At 47.5% G+C, this 15,629-nt stretch overlaps 1 protein-coding gene across 1 annotated transcript in view; it reads left to right on the forward strand.

The window, feature by feature from the left end:
• Nucleotides 1-267: 267 nt before the first annotated feature.
• The window catches only part of LOC107191723, a 53,948-nt gene continuing 38,586 nt past the window's right edge, over nucleotides 268-15,629 (forward strand). Inside the window, exons 1-2 of the mRNA XM_015580822.1 lie at nucleotides 268-502; nucleotides 2,651-2,893. Of these exons, the coding sequence (XP_015436308.1) occupies nucleotides 268-502; nucleotides 2,651-2,893 (478 nt within the window). The remainder of the gene's footprint in view (nucleotides 503-2,650; nucleotides 2,894-15,629) is intronic.

The following is a 15,629-nucleotide window of genomic DNA, read 5'->3' on the forward strand; positions in this document are numbered from 1 at the left end:
TGGTTGCTTCCCCCCCTTGCATCCGGCGGAAAGAACGGAAGCCGAAGTGGCAGTAGAACGGTGAAAAATTATTTTTACCTCGCCCCTCCTCCCTCTCGGACTGTTTCTCGGTTTCCCTGCTCGCGAGTGACTCTCTGTCTCTCTCTCTCTCTCTCTCTCTCTCTCTCTCTGTGTGTCACAGAGACCGTTCGGGGGTGCTGTTCAAGGTGCACCCGTTGGAAAGAAATTCATTGCCACACTTTTCCGGGCATCGAACGACCGAGACAAATGTCGAGGATGCTGCGATTGGAGCTGGTTGGTCTCGTGCTGTTGGCCTGCACCCAGATCCTCACGGAGCACCGGGACTTTTACGAGCCGAGGACCCAATACGGCCACTACTCGAGGTTCCACGAGGGTCCGGAACGTGTCACCAGAGAGGTCCGTGTGAAGCAGGGACGCGTACGGGGGATAGTCGTCCAGCCGAGGACCAATCACGATATACAGCCGGTCGACGTGTTCCTCGGTGAGTGTGCTTAAACCCATTCTTAAATTTCATTCGATCCCGTAAACGGTAATGCTTCGAACAATTTCGTCCGTTATTTCACGGACATCCGAATGATAATATTCGATCGAAAGTAGATAGAAATGGGCGTTAGACACCTTATCGTTTAACCGTGAAAGGAATCTCATATTGGCCGGTTCGGAAGTTAGATTTCGAAAATTATTGCCCGGTGACGAGAACTTTTCTCTCGATAGGGACAGGAGCGGGGCTGGGGGTACGGGAACCCATTAAACGGCGCGCAGAAAATTACCTTCGAAATACGTCCTTAAACCCTCCCCCACCCACTGCGGAGTCAATCACAGCTATTGAAATTCGTTCACAATCATCCCCCGGACGGCGAGAAGTTCGGAAGTTCGGGGCCCAATCATCGGGCCAACCCCCCCTTCCTCAATCGAACCCCCTTCGTCCAGCGGAACGATAACACACCGCGATTTCCAGTTTCCGTCAGCTCCGATACGGCTGAACTTTGCCCTGGCGGGAGGCCGAGGGAAAGTTTCGGCTCGGCAGCTGCATCAGCTTCTACCGTTCGCATTACCGCGACGACGTATCCGTGCTTCGAGAATCTCGATACGTCAAAGGCACCGACAACGAGAGCCTCGCGCACGGCGGCTATTTCGGGAATGAACGCTCTGCTCACATCCAACCCCACCCTCTTCCTTTCTCGCGTGTCCACGAGTGTCGCGTGTGCACGCCTCTGCCTCCGCTCGCACACGCTCCGAAACGGCCGTGCACTTTCACGAGTTCTACGGGAGCCCCTGACATTCCTCTGGCAACGATTCGTTTCGTCGCCGTGGAATACTCGCGTGACGCAGTTTCCTCCGGTGAACTCGGTTATTTTTAATTCTTTGTTTATCAGATAAACGGGATAAATCCCATTAGTGTATTTTAACTTGTATAGTATACAATATGTGTTATACAAGAAAAACATTCAATACTTATATGGCACATAGGACACACTGTACTGAGTAAAAAATCATTAATGAACTTAGTTCAACCGTTTCTGAGATATAAACATTTTCGTATGTTTTCATCATGATTCACATACTAGCTTCTTTCATCGCACGGAATGTTTACCTGTTTATGAACCGTGTTCCGAATGGTCTCAGTCAATTCCATACATACCTCATGATAAAAGTTTTGTGGTATTTGTTACGTGTTTCCAGTCGGTATTCAATGCATCAACTGGTGCGTTCTCGGATCGAATCGAAAATCCTTATTGTTGTCGAAGAGGAACACACCGTGTGGTCCGAAGATGATCCCGCGCGTATCGTCGCGATGGGCAATCGCCGTAAAGTTTTATTGGACCGCGACCGGATCGATTAAATTGATCGCGTTCTCGTCCGGTATCCGTGTTAACAGGTTCCACCTTGGCGGCAAGGATCACCGGAGCGATCCATTTTATCCAATTCCCCGGGTTAAATTGGATTCCCGTGCCGCCATCGGGGTTCCTACGTAAAATATTAAATCACAGGGTTGTCTGAATGGGTGGTACAAATCGGACCGCTTGATTGTGGAACGGTCGAGGGGGGATTAAAAAGCGTATGGATTGTTCCCGTGGAAATTGGAACGACCTTGAAAGCTTTGATTGCCCCCATCGGACGGGAACTTAAACTCTTTCGACTGTTGCCCGACTTTTTAGACTCGATGGATAATTAAGAACCCCTTGTGGACCGTGAAGCTTAATCAGACTCCTGTAATTTGCTGCATCAAGAATTAGAAGGATCACCGGGAACTTGATACTCTTTGTACCAGTCACGACGTAACACAACCCAGAATGATTATGCGTGCAAAGAATGACTACTCTGACTATTTACATACGGTAGAATTTCTTCCTGGTTAAACTATATTAATTTATATTAAACTATGGAGCATAGCAAACATATTATTCGTTAATATATACAAGAATTTAATTATGTTAGTCACTTGGAAACGTAAATCAATCCCCAACTACTCCTGACTTCTCGAGATAAGAGTCTTCCTCGTAAAATCGATCGAGAACCAGCCTCGATTCCTTTTAAATCCAAGAACCCTTTTCGACCTCATCCTGGAGTAGGTTCTAACGGAAACCAATTACCAATTGACAATCACGTTCGCCACTCGATGTTCCAGGGGTGCCGTACGCGGAGCCTCCTGTCGGATCCTTAAGGTTCTCGCCGCCGAGATCGCCGGAACTGTGGCGCGGTGTACGCGAATGTCTGGAATTCGCTCCTGTGTGCCCGCAAGTGCTACCGAACCTGCGGGACGAAGTGAAGCCTGTCCGGTACGAGTACCTGGAGAAGCTGTTACCCTATCTGAGAAACCAGAGCGAGGACTGCCTGTACCTGAACATCTACGCGCCCCATCAGCCGGAGGGTAAGCGACTCCGCAAACGGAGATTAATTGTTTCGAAGATCCTCCAGAGCGTCGATGGCAGTTCGAAATCGAGTTCGGATTGGGTCGAGGACCAGTTAGCCCGTTTAGAAGGTGTTTCGCGGAGGCACAACGGTCGATTTGTCAAATTGTTAATAGTTGCCCGAACGTCTCACCTCTCTGTCTTTCGTGAACAAAATCTAAACTTGGGGGGCCTCGAGTTTTGTCTATAATTATACATATATTAAGAGGAAGAGAGAAACAACGTTTATCGAACGAAGTAAAATATGTTCACGATAGAACTGAAAAGAATTTACGAGGCAATGTGTACGGGGCCTCGTGCGGGTCGAAGCGCGTTAACGAAAAATTCTCATAAAAAGGCTTCCCTCCCGATTAATCGTCGCCGAGACGCCGATTTCACGGATCAGCTTACGACTTACGACCGCGAGGAATATATTTCTCGCTTTACTGCTGTTTACGACCGTCCCGGTTATAGCTGTTAGATAATACTGTATCGTGACTTAAAGGAGATTCGTGACCAATAATATCGTAGGGCGCGTAGACGTTAGGGGTTGTAAAAGCGGGAAAAGCTGGAGGAATGTCTGGCGGTAAATAATCATTCCGGGGCGTTTCCAGCTCGGTCGCATTGTCAGAGAGAAGAGGGGAACAGTTGCTTTTACGCGACGATGGACGCTCTAGCGGAGAGAAAATTAGAAAGCTATAAATTCAATGTCCAATCTGCCGCTTCCGATAAATAGCTTCCATTACATAAATAACGCCGAGAACTCATTGTCGGAATTTCGATTCGGAACGCCTTTATTATGGCGCAGGAATGTTTGTTGGTTCTCATAAAAGAGGATACATCTTGGTTCAACAATTTTTCAACTCTCTGTTTATGAGTAAATTTTTTCTGAAATTCCTACCGTCCTTGATAAGATTGGAATTATCTTCCTCGGAACATTAATATCACGGTTCCTTTATGAACGTACTTGTTGATAGAAATACTTTTTCCAAGCTTTTAGCTCGGATTATTGGTGTTCACAATGCATTTTCCTGGAAATGTCTGTTATCCCTAATTTTAAACGCAATGTTTGAATACGTTTCCGGCGGGACGAGAGTTTTCTATATTTTCACGCGCGTGAAAACGTGTCTGGTCAGAGGGGGAGGAGATGCGTACAGACGATTCCTTTTGTTATGAACTTTCGTGCATGCAGACAGTTCATGACGTAACGGATGCATCAGACGTACGCGTAGCTATCGTTGGAAACGGCTGGAACAGCAGCGAAACAGTGCGACTCTTGCCAACGTAGACGCTGTATGTCGTTCGTTCTTGTCTGCGCCAGGTGTCCCGAAGCATCTAATAAAATATCAATACCGGTGAGATGATGCAAATTCGAATAAGTGTCTCAATAACGGAAACTTCTCGAATAGCTCGCAGCGAAACAATTCCTCCGCTTTGATAAAAAAATCTTCTTCCTTCGACACAGAATATTTTTCTTTGAAGCCGTCGAGATTCTTCGGATTCATCTACGTGTTTAGATACACTATAGGACATTCTATCAGCATAGAATTGTACGATGCATTTTCATGGAACGCAACATTTTCAGACGGTCCAAAATGTAATATCATTCGTCGAAACTCCTTCTGGAGTGACTTCTATTCACAGAAGTGATTCGAATTATTTCCAACTTCTATTATTCGAATGAAGTTTGATTCATTAGTGACCCGTAAAAGAAATTTGGCCGCGCTCTCTATGAAATCGGAACCGGGATACTCAGAATTCCCAACCCGTGATAATTGTATAATCGATCAAAGCGCGTTGATGCAGGTTTGGCAAACTCATCCAGTGCCCTTCCGTGTTCTGTAACCCTCCGTGAGGCTAATTAAAAGTAATCCCTCGCGTTCGCGATGAGCCGTTAATTAAGAGGAAAAAATTGTGGAGCGCAGCGTCGATTATCTCCTTTGGGATTACTAGAGATTTTTTCCTCCTTTATTCCTCCCCGACGCCGACGTCGGAACCTTCTCGCGTCGTCTCTCTTCCTCGTCCATTTTCAAGAGGAGACCAATGGTTCTTTTTTCTGCCTTGTCCGTGGATAAGGATGAAAATTAACCGGGTGAGGGGTGTGCTTTGTGGCGGCCTGTAAATGTTTATTGCCCGCTTACGTAGCAAACTTCCGCGCGGCGTAGGAGGACGGTTATAATGCGGCGACGTCGCTGAGAAATTTAAGCACTCCTTGTTCCTTCTTTCCGAGAGTTCTTAAGACCGTGGTAATACAGGCTTAAATATTCCACAAAGAATTGCGTGCGATCGCGGGGAATGGAAAACGAAGGAGTGCACAGCCTCTTTGCCTTACAATGGCTTCACCAAGACCAGTGATTCTTGAATTATACTACACCATACTTATTACCATATAACACGTCCAAATAATGTACGTTTATTTCTGTACATCATTGTCAAATGATCTTAACTACACCTTAATGTCCATCGCTATTAAATGGTCCACGCGACAGGTAATATTCGAAGAAGAATACCGTAGAATAGAAGTTGATCGTAGCCATTTGACGAGTACCATTTACGGTTCCGATTCACCTTCTTCTAAGTTCAACTTTTCGACAGGGATTCTTCTTTCGAATACGCGTTCCCCGATAGAACAGAACGAGAATCGGCTCCGCGTGGCTGGAAGATGCGAAAGGCCGATGAAAGATGCGCCGGCGTTGCAAATAAATTGGAACCGTCCGGCCACCAGTTACAGGGGCTGTTTTCCGGAAGATATATACGCCCTCTTAAATACTGGAGCCCCCGTTGGACGCGAGGTCGAGGAAGGGGGCTGCAGACGCGGGAAAAGCCGCTTTCAGCGGACCTCGCGTCTGCGATAGGACGCTTGTCCCCCCTCCCCTCAACCACGGGCTTGTAAAATATCGGGAAATTCATTAATGGTCGATCTGCGGGGTCCTGTCAAATAAATTTCGCCCGCGGATGAAAGTTACAACGACGCCACCGCGGTGTTGCGTTCGAATGAAAGCGGACAGCAGTGTCGATAGCCTGCTCGTTGTACCATCGCGGTTTTGTCACGGTAGAGAGTCCCCTTACGGTTCGTTTGAATCGAAATTGCGCGAGGAACGCCATTTGCATTCAGGTATTTAGAATACGTGGAAGTATAATTATCCGCGGATGTGAATATTCGATCGACTATGAATCACTTCTCATTTAGGCAATGTAAATATGTAAATTGATTACGATTGAAAATATTTGATACGGTTATCAAAGGAATTATATCTATTAACGGAATGTATCCGACGAATTCATAAAACAGAGAGTTTGGATTTTCTTGCGTAAATTAAGCGTATATGGCGTGTGTTTTCTGCTGTACAGGCTTCCTTTGTAATTCGTGATTATTACGGAAAATAATTACACCCTCGGACGAGATGGTTCTTAAAGTTCATAAAAAATGACTGTTGTTACATTAGTATGCTTTTTTAAATTCATTTTTTGTAGAACCACCAGCGTTGTAAATGCCTCGGAAAATTCTACCCGGCGTGCCAGCTCATCAAAATATTGTAATACTCCCGAGGCGAGCGCAAACATCGAGCACACGGATGGTAAATTAAAAGAGAGCGTACGCAATAAATTCGTAATTTCGTATGCAAAAAGCGTGGCGAACGAATAATTAATACCTAATGTAAATCAAGAGCTCCGTTTCCCTTCTCTTCAACCCCTACCGTTCGTTGCCGATGGGATTATTTCGAATTATCGTGTCCCGAAAAATAACGTGGAATCCGAGAGAATCCTGTGGTATATTCGAAAATCTAACGGACCGTTCTTGTCGACGATCGTCCGCCTGTTCCACGTTAATCGTGTTCCCAATGCGAACATCATAATTCGAGCGATTTAGGGAGTAAGTATGTACTTACGCAGTTCCCAGCCCTCATGAGTGCTGGCCTCTCGACGCGGAAATTTGCTCAGTTTCGAATCGCGAACCTCGTTCTTCCGATGCAATTTCATTCGGTCGCGTCGTCGAAAGGCACTAATTTTTACGGGTAACTTCGTTCCCGGTTAGCGAATGACGCGAAGTTAATCTCCAGGCCACGTAGCCCCGGGCTGAAAACAACGTTCAGTGGTCGAGGGTCCTTTGCATATGGGAACGCATTATACAAGGCCATGGACGCTCGTGGAATATCAAAGAATTACCGGTTTCTGGGCCACGTCCGGAATTAGCGAGCATAATCCTTTTTTGATTTCTTCGCGGACCACTGAAATTCCCGTGCTTGTTCCCTGTGTTTGCGTTCAGTAGGGAATGAAAATTGTATTCGGTGATTCGATGTTTCTGCCACGGAACAGGGTTTCCTAATCCCTGTGTCCTTCGATCACCCTTATCTATTTTCCAATTTAACGGTGAAGGAAAGCTCCCGGCATCGGTGGCGCTCTGAACAAGGAAGAACGCGCCGCACGGAAACGGAAATAAGAGGACACGATTCCGTACGCCGTTCGAAGGGTGTGTGGAGAGTCGATAGGCACGACATCCACGGCGACGACGACGTCTACGACGGGGGGATCAAAGGGTGTACACAGAGCACGGAGGAAACGAAATTTGCCAGGGCGAAATCCGCCCGTCCGCCTTAAATTTGTCTCCGGCGCGGGATTACGGGACTCCGATACTCCGATGCGCCGGACAAAGGGGATCAACGAGCATCCAGCGAGGAGCAAGGATTAAGGCCGACGAAGAAATTGAATTCGTCGGAAATCCGTAAACGCGAGAGGACGCGCGACGACGGGAACTGACCGACCGACGTGTTTCCGGCCTCACACCTGACATTGCTCCTCGAAACTCCTCTTCGACCTGGGTTCGCCATTCCTTCCGCTCTAATGCAATCGGGAAACGAGATCCCGTCGATCTAATAAGCTCCAAACCATGATCCATAAATGCTTGGTCTTCGATGACGATCATTCTGGTGGCTTGGTCCGATTTATCTGGATTGACATTGCGATCGTCGAACGTAGATTTATATACACTATCAGTTCCGTATCATGAACCGATCTCGTGTTATTTCGAGGACTTCCATTTGTCCGTAGCAGACAATGTTGGAAGTTCTAAATCAAAACGGCACCGAATTCACCGGCGAACTTTCAACAAGCCTTTCACCAGGCCAGAAAGCTGGTCGCCGTTAAATTCGCGGCTGTTCCCCCGGGGGCAGAAGTAGAAAGAATCACGGGAGAAGAGGAACAGGGGGAAAAGGAGCAGGGTCGCAACGCCCAGAGAGCACAAAGTTTATGGATCACGAGTCGAGTGCTCCTCTTCTCCGCAACAGTGTTCGCCACTTCGCCACCCTGTGACGTGAATCCTCGTGAAGTTATGGTCCGTTTCGAATCGGATTGGTATCAAACACGTCTAATACAGAAGGTCTCGTTAAGAAGACTTCATAACGAGTCATTAACGGCACTTAACCGTGAACTTAGGCTTTATAAAGATCCTCGACCAGGACACGAGAACGCCTTCGTTTAATTTTTCCGTCCGTTTCTTTTCGGTTATTTCGCCGATCGAAAGTTGCCCTGGAACGTCTCAAACGCGATACGCGAATTCGGAATTATTAATCGAATGCTCGATACGATCGCTTCTGGTCCGCGAGCACGCTCGCGTTCTGAGGTTCTGAACGATCCGAGTGGGAAACGTGTGCTCGAGTGGCACTTCGGCTGGCTGGGAAACCTTTGTGCCCTGGACTTGTCCTCGCGAGTTTCCAACAAGTTCAATTTCTTTTGTGCCGCGTTTTATCCGACGCCGGAGCTACCTACTGAAATGCGTTCCCATTCCATTCTTCTCCTCCTCTCTCTCTCTCTCTCTCTCTCTCTCTCTTCCACTGCCTTCCTCTCCCTTTTTCCCGTGATCCGTTTACTGCGAACTTAGCAAGGCAAGCGGTTGCTTTGACCGGCGACTCCAGACCAGGAATTCGACGCATTTCAGGTTAATTTAAACTGTACACGTTAAGGAAAACGGCTCGAGTATCCCTTTTGTGCCCTTTGGTTATGTCCCCGTTTTGAAACGGTTAAAAAGTTGTCCGGGCAAAAATTGAAAACCGTCTCTCTTAATTTCACCGTTGTTCGACTTTGAAGAGCAATATATGCAGAACGACGATTTTCCTCGAACCCTCCACGTTGCCTGCCGCCTAGCGTTCACGGTTCCTCGCACAACGAATTCCCCTCACTTCCCTGCCCACGGAATATTAATTTCGTTTCACACTTCGGCTAATTGAGCATTCGCTCGTCGCCGGGCGAAACATTTCACGAACATTTGCACGATTCATTTAGCGTGTAACCGGGCCGGGGAAAGGGGAGGCGACAGGCTAACAGGCTGAGGCCACCCTCGCGCAAGCAGCCCGCGAACGAATGAAATTTCCCCGTTCGGCTGTCTTTCCGCGTCGATACTACTAATTAATAGTAAATCAGTCTGGGACCCAGGGTAATGGATGACGTTTTACCGGGTTGCATCAGCGGCGGCGGTGGCGGCGCGTTCACCTATCACGAATAACAGGCGTGCTCCACGTCGGACAGATAACGTCGTTATCAGTGCATATGGGTTTCAGGGCCCACGTGCGTTTGTCATATCTGCAGTCGGTGACGTCGGACGGGGTTGGGGGTTCGGAAGAGGGTGGTCGAACGACAGAAGAGGGAGAATAGTGGCCGTTCAAGCATCATCCCTGTACTGGCTTCGTTCTCCCCCTTCACCGTCCACCTCATCACCCTCCTCCTGCAGACAGCCGTTTGAGATTTCCAGCGCGATTTTCAGGGTGCACCGTAACGTCAATATTAAATTTAAGAGGGACGAGCTGCGCTGCTCTTCTCATCCTCGGGTATCCGTCCAGCGGAAAAACTTTCGAACGAGATCTATCGTCGTCCGAATCTTCAAGGGTTTCCCTTTACGGTCCCCTTCCCGCGCCATCTCGGATCTTCTCCGTCTGCTTTCCTTCGTTCCAACAAACGTCTGGGTGAAATAAGTTTGCACACGTCTCGTTTGCGTAGTGCGCAGTGTCGTAAATACCAGAAGTTATCATTGCCCGTGTGATCGAATTACTTTGAATTCTTACGTCGGTTAATATTCGATGTTTAAGGTTTTCCCTTGTATTTTCCCGCGTTCGGTAAATATAATTGCTAAAATTAAAGTTACCTTGTCGTTCGACGTTCAAATGTTTTGCCTCGCGTACGAACGACACGCGACGACACGCCGCGTCGTGTCGTCGGTTTCCGAATAGGATGGAAGGTGGGAAATGTTCGCGAAAAATTTCGACGGTGTTCCCGATCCCCGGAAATTTCCGCCAAAGACGTCTCGAGCGCCGTTTCGCCGCGGCCGGCATAAAGCTTCGACGCGACGGGTGGGATGTGGTGTTGGAATAGATCAAAATCTGAATCACCTGAGTTCCTCAAACGGGGAATTGAAAATCTGGTCGGACTGTCGTATATATCACACGGACGGGAGGCCACGAAACTCGTTGCGGAAGATAAAACGCTTCTCCGAGAACCGGTATTTTTCAATGCGCTCGATAATATTCTCGTACGTCTGTAATACTGCTATCCGTCACGTTCGACCAGTAACAAATTCGCATTATATTTCAACTTTCATCGTCTACGATATTATTAAACACAAATACTATACAGTAAATCAAATACTATACAGAGAGACCCCCAGGTGTAACGCTGGCTTCTTAATGAGGTTTACCATAGTGATAGAGCTTGGAATTCTGAAGTCAATCTAATTTGTTTAAGCCGCGTATGGCCATTAGTTTATGAAATATTTTATGTTCAATGCCGAGGAGGTTTCGAATACTGGTCGAGAATTTACTGTATAGGGAAGAAGACAAATTTTTATTCAAAAAAATTCTCTCAATTACAATGCAATATTGCATTTCTTAGACAAAAAAATAGATTCATCTTATTCTCAGAAGGTACGATGAAACACCTCGAATCATTCCAATTAAAGCATGGATTAGAATTACAGTGAACTTTTCGTCTGATCACAAACAAACACTTTCCACTTATCGTGTCACGGATCGCACGAAGACACGTTATAAAAAGAGAATTACGCGACGAACGGTATTCCAGAGAGGAATATCAGCTCGTGAAGACGTTGGGTCCCGTTAGTGGCGTTATGGGATCGAGCTAGGGAATTGGCATTGTTAAGAACCGGAACGCCGTGCGTTTCCTCGGCTCGGCGAGTCTCTCGAAATACCTGCACGCGTCCCCCTAAAAGAAACGTCTAATGGTTCCTGTCGCGAGAAGTTGTTTCGGTTACGACGTATTTTCACGCGTTACAACTAACCGCCTCGTTCTGTCGCTCACAAGTCTACTCCTGCCCGAGGACAACTGAAGAGATATTCACAGTTTGCGATGATAGTACTTACCTGGAGCATGACACGGATACTCCTTCAAATACACTACTACAATTCTCTAATAGTACAACAAACTTAACTTTCACCGTGAATTCACCTGAAAAATGTTTCGACGATATTTTTTAAAGGTGTTCGCCAAAGGATACAATCAAGAACTGGGCAATTATACGTATATATACATCACGTGCAAAAAAGAAAAAAAAAACGATATCCAACAGAAGTAACAGGAACACAGCAGAGCGGTACAAAAGTTTCGGCTCGCCAGAAGCAACAATGAGGGAGAAGGAGGAGGATGGGAGGACGCGCAGAAAGTATTGTCGGGCAGGGAGAGAAACGGTAGCCGGAGCGCGCCGTTTATTTTAAGTTCTTTCAGACTCTCCGGCGCACTCCCCGAGAAAGGAAGAAGGCGTCAGTGGCGAAGGAGCGGTGGGGCGGCTAGTCGAGGTACCGAGAGGGTCGGGGGAAGGCGGTGTACAAAGGAAGAGACGTGGAAAAGGAAAGAAAGGTCAGCCGCCGGGTGAGAGAGCGGAGGTATCGTGCTGGAAATAGAGGAAAGAAAGGGCGGAAAGAGAGGGGGCGGGAGAGGGGGCGCCCTCTCCGAACCATTAGACAAATTTTATATATAGCGACTGAAAGCTCATTCGTTTTTGCTGCACATCGTTACCGGCTATTGGTCCCTATTCCCTACCTCTCATTATAATCGATCGTTTAACGCTTTTCCGCGGGGCCGTATTGCACCCGACGAAGCCGATGGTCTGGCAAATGTTCCAATCAGGCGGGACGGCTGGGAGGATCTTCGCTTTTCTACGCGCGAGTCCATTTAGTACCTACCTTCGTCATCGACGGGATTCGCATTACGTTTGCACGGTTTTTATTACGTGCGAGACGTGCAAGTTTTTCGAATTCTGTACTTGGATGTTCAGAAGTTACATATTCCTTATCGTCGTGGTTTCATTTCAGGATACTTCAGAGCGAGATTTTCCGACCTTCCGAAAACATCGAAAATTCTCCACGTTCTAAACGCTATATCCTGGTATGCTAATTAAGGTCATAGACTGTTCTTGCATCAGAACATCGCGTTCCAATTACCGACTTGCCGTTGAACGTACGCTGGAGCAACGCTACCGATGGCAAGATCGTGGCGCGCAGTCGTGTTCTTCTGGAATCGTTCGTTAACCAAACAGCACTTTGCCCTGCGGCTCATTAACCGGCGATAGTGATTTCCTCGAGATCGTCGGGAGATCTCTGCGTCGTCTTGAGAGAGGGGTGACACAGGGCACAGCACCACGACGAACTCGACGACATCCACGGGCCAGCCAGTGAAACCAAATGCCTCCCGGGACCCGCGGCTATTTGCATTCCCTATCTCCGTAGTTAATCGTTACTCGGTAAACAACCGTCCGTGTTCTGGCTGGCGCAGTCCATCGGGATTAACGCCGCCATACAGAGGGGGATGGGGCCCCGCTTCAACCCTACCCCCGAACGTTGTGTAATCAACGACGCCATTCTGTGGAAGCCCCGATTGTTTTCGATAAGCTTTCTTGCAGCCTTCACACATTCGATCGAAAACCACCGGCGATGCGACCGTTTTATTCACCCCTGAAGAAACTTACAGGATTCCGCCCTCTTCCCCGGAACATCGTGTTGCCTCGTGTTCGTGACTTTCTCGACGTTATATTCCTCGTTATTCGACGCTACAAAACGAAACAGAGTCGCTCGGCCGATATCGAGGTTACTTCACCTGCGCTCGCCTCTATATACAGGGGAGCTTACGAGGCCAGGGAGATGGCACTCGCGATCTTTCCTCGGGTTTCATAGACGTTGGATCGACCAACCGTTGAACTTACCGGTCCTCGTCGCGCGAGTGTATCAATTTTTCAGGATTTAACGTAATTTACGGTAAATAGATTAACTTCCGAACGGGGACGCTGTTACGTTTGTACGTTACGTTACGACGTCGAGACTGTTTTCAGCCTATTGGTAGATTCGAGTACGGTGAACTGTTCAACCGGCATTCACAGTCGGCTGCGTGTGTCAACGGTGTGTAAATTGGCCAACACAATTTGTTCCCACCCTGTTTACCATCCTTTTCACCCTCCCCGTTCCCTTTGTTTCTCTCGCAAAATATTCGAGGACGATGTTCATGCGCGCATCGAACGGAACAATGTTTCCTGCACGCAACTACGGGAAATACAAACGTGCCCGGTTTCACCTGTGTAACGCTCGAACGCGAATGATCGGCATCGTTGCTGATCGTTTGAATTCGCTGATATTTGATCGGCCAGCAACGCGTCCAACGTTTCCACGGGCTATTTCTGAATCCCCTGTCCGCCACAGCTGTTTTCGAGCATTATCCATCTCGGACGTGTAACGGTCGTCGGGGGGGAAATTTCTTGCGCGACAGGAACAGCGATGAGATTCGCCGAAATCTGCCTCGGCCATGTTTATACTCCAAAAGTAGACGTTAATTATTGCTCCACGAAACCTGTTCGCCTGTTCAGGGAACCCCTAATTTATCACGGGACGCGCGATTTCGGAAACATCGGTCGACTAAGATCGAAGGAACCAGTCTGGGAACGGTGGTTGAATACCTTTAGCCAGACTCTCCATCCTTCGTTCCCCTTCTCGAAGGCGAGAATCCATTCGTTATTTTGTTATTCGTTCGGGGAAGGGCCGTGTTCCTCCCGCATCCGACGTACGAATCGATCGATCGACGTTTGATTAATAAGTCAACCGGAAAAACAAAAATTCACATAACGCCGCGGGATAATTAATTACGAATTATAAACGGCCGATTAATTGTAGCCGGGATCTCGGGGCGCAATAAATACGAGCGCAGATGGATTCACTGGATCGAATGGAGTCGTTAATCACGGACAAAGCGAACGGCCGAGTGGAAAGAGACTCGGAGTACGGGGGCACGGCTGACCAGGGACGGTTTATTCTACTGCCAATGCAATAATTTCATAGCGGCCTGGGCTGCAATCAATTTCACCGTGCGTCAATGACCTTTATTTTTGGATGATTCCCCGTGAAAGTTATTTAAAAAACAGAATCGGTAATTATTTCTTCGTCCGTTTATACTTGCTTCAAAGCGTCCCTGATTTTGCGCCCCGGATGACGACGGTCCTCGCCGAAGTCCACGGAAACTAGTTAGCGTCGCCTAGCACGAACTTGAACGCGGTACACGCGTGGCATTTTTCAACGAGCGACCGGTAAATCATCGTAGAACCGTTGCCCGGCTTCTTGCGGGGCTTAATGGGTCGTCATATATCTCCCGGCAATAAGTGGCGAGCCCTTATCTGTGCTTGATGTACGGCCAAACTGGGCCTCGGTGTTCCGCGGACGGTTTACGCTCACCGCACGAGGAGCAGCCTAAAGCTGCTTGGCACGCGATTACTCCATTCTCCCTCATTTTCTTCGACTATAGCCCTCTAAGTAATTTTCTCTAGTGATTACGAGTGATACTTTCGATGAATTTTTCGAGAACCAACAAACGAGCCTGGAGGTAAAGTAAACTGGACGATGATTTTGTTCAATAGACCAAACCAAACGATTTTTAACCTTTTAGTACCTTAGATTCGATATATCGGCTTTGTGGGTTTTCCGAAAAAGATCTTTTCATTTTTAATATAATTTAAACACTTGTAACACTTTATTTTTATAAAATAAGTTTACATAGTAAATCATACGTTTACTGAGTAGGAGTAATGAAATTTAAAGAAAAAACGTGAAAACATCTTCATTTTTAAGAGAAATATGTTCATTTTAATGGGTACCTCAGAAGTCGCATATTCTTCAAAATATTTTTGAACGGTATTCGGCAAACTGATAAGGTACAATAAGGGTTAAATATCCAAGGTAAAGTATCCAATCTGGTTATAAACCAGCGACGACGTTAATGGGAGATCTCGCGTTGATTGAAATCTGCGCATTGTGCGTCACCGGATACGGGAATCGCCAGGCATTGAATCGAGTCGTCGGGTGTGGGACGAGGGCGCGGCGTAATTCATCCGTGGCGGGTCGTCTCGTGTTACAAACGTGCGCCGTCATCGGCCCTCGGAAATCACGAAACGCGGGAATTATTAAATACTCGATTAAAAGCATCGAGCCGGCAACGCTTCGGGGGTGGAGGATAGATCCGAGTGCCGGCGGCCGAGCCGAGCGGCGCGCTTCGCCTCGCCTCGCCGCGGTGTAATTACCTCAAATGGTTTTTCCAATGGAACGCGTAATTACGTTAAAGGATTACAGACAGGCCGGAAAATTAAAAATCGTATTAACCTCGAACACGTGGACCGTCGAACGGCCATTAACCGTGACTAATTGAAATCCGACTTAACGAGCCGAGTAACGCACTGAAAGG

This window comes from Dufourea novaeangliae, unplaced genomic scaffold (assembly GCF_001272555.1).
Source record: "Dufourea novaeangliae isolate 0120121106 unplaced genomic scaffold, ASM127255v1 scaffold228, whole genome shotgun sequence".
NCBI classification, from domain to species: Eukaryota; Metazoa; Arthropoda; class Insecta; order Hymenoptera; family Halictidae; genus Dufourea; species Dufourea novaeangliae.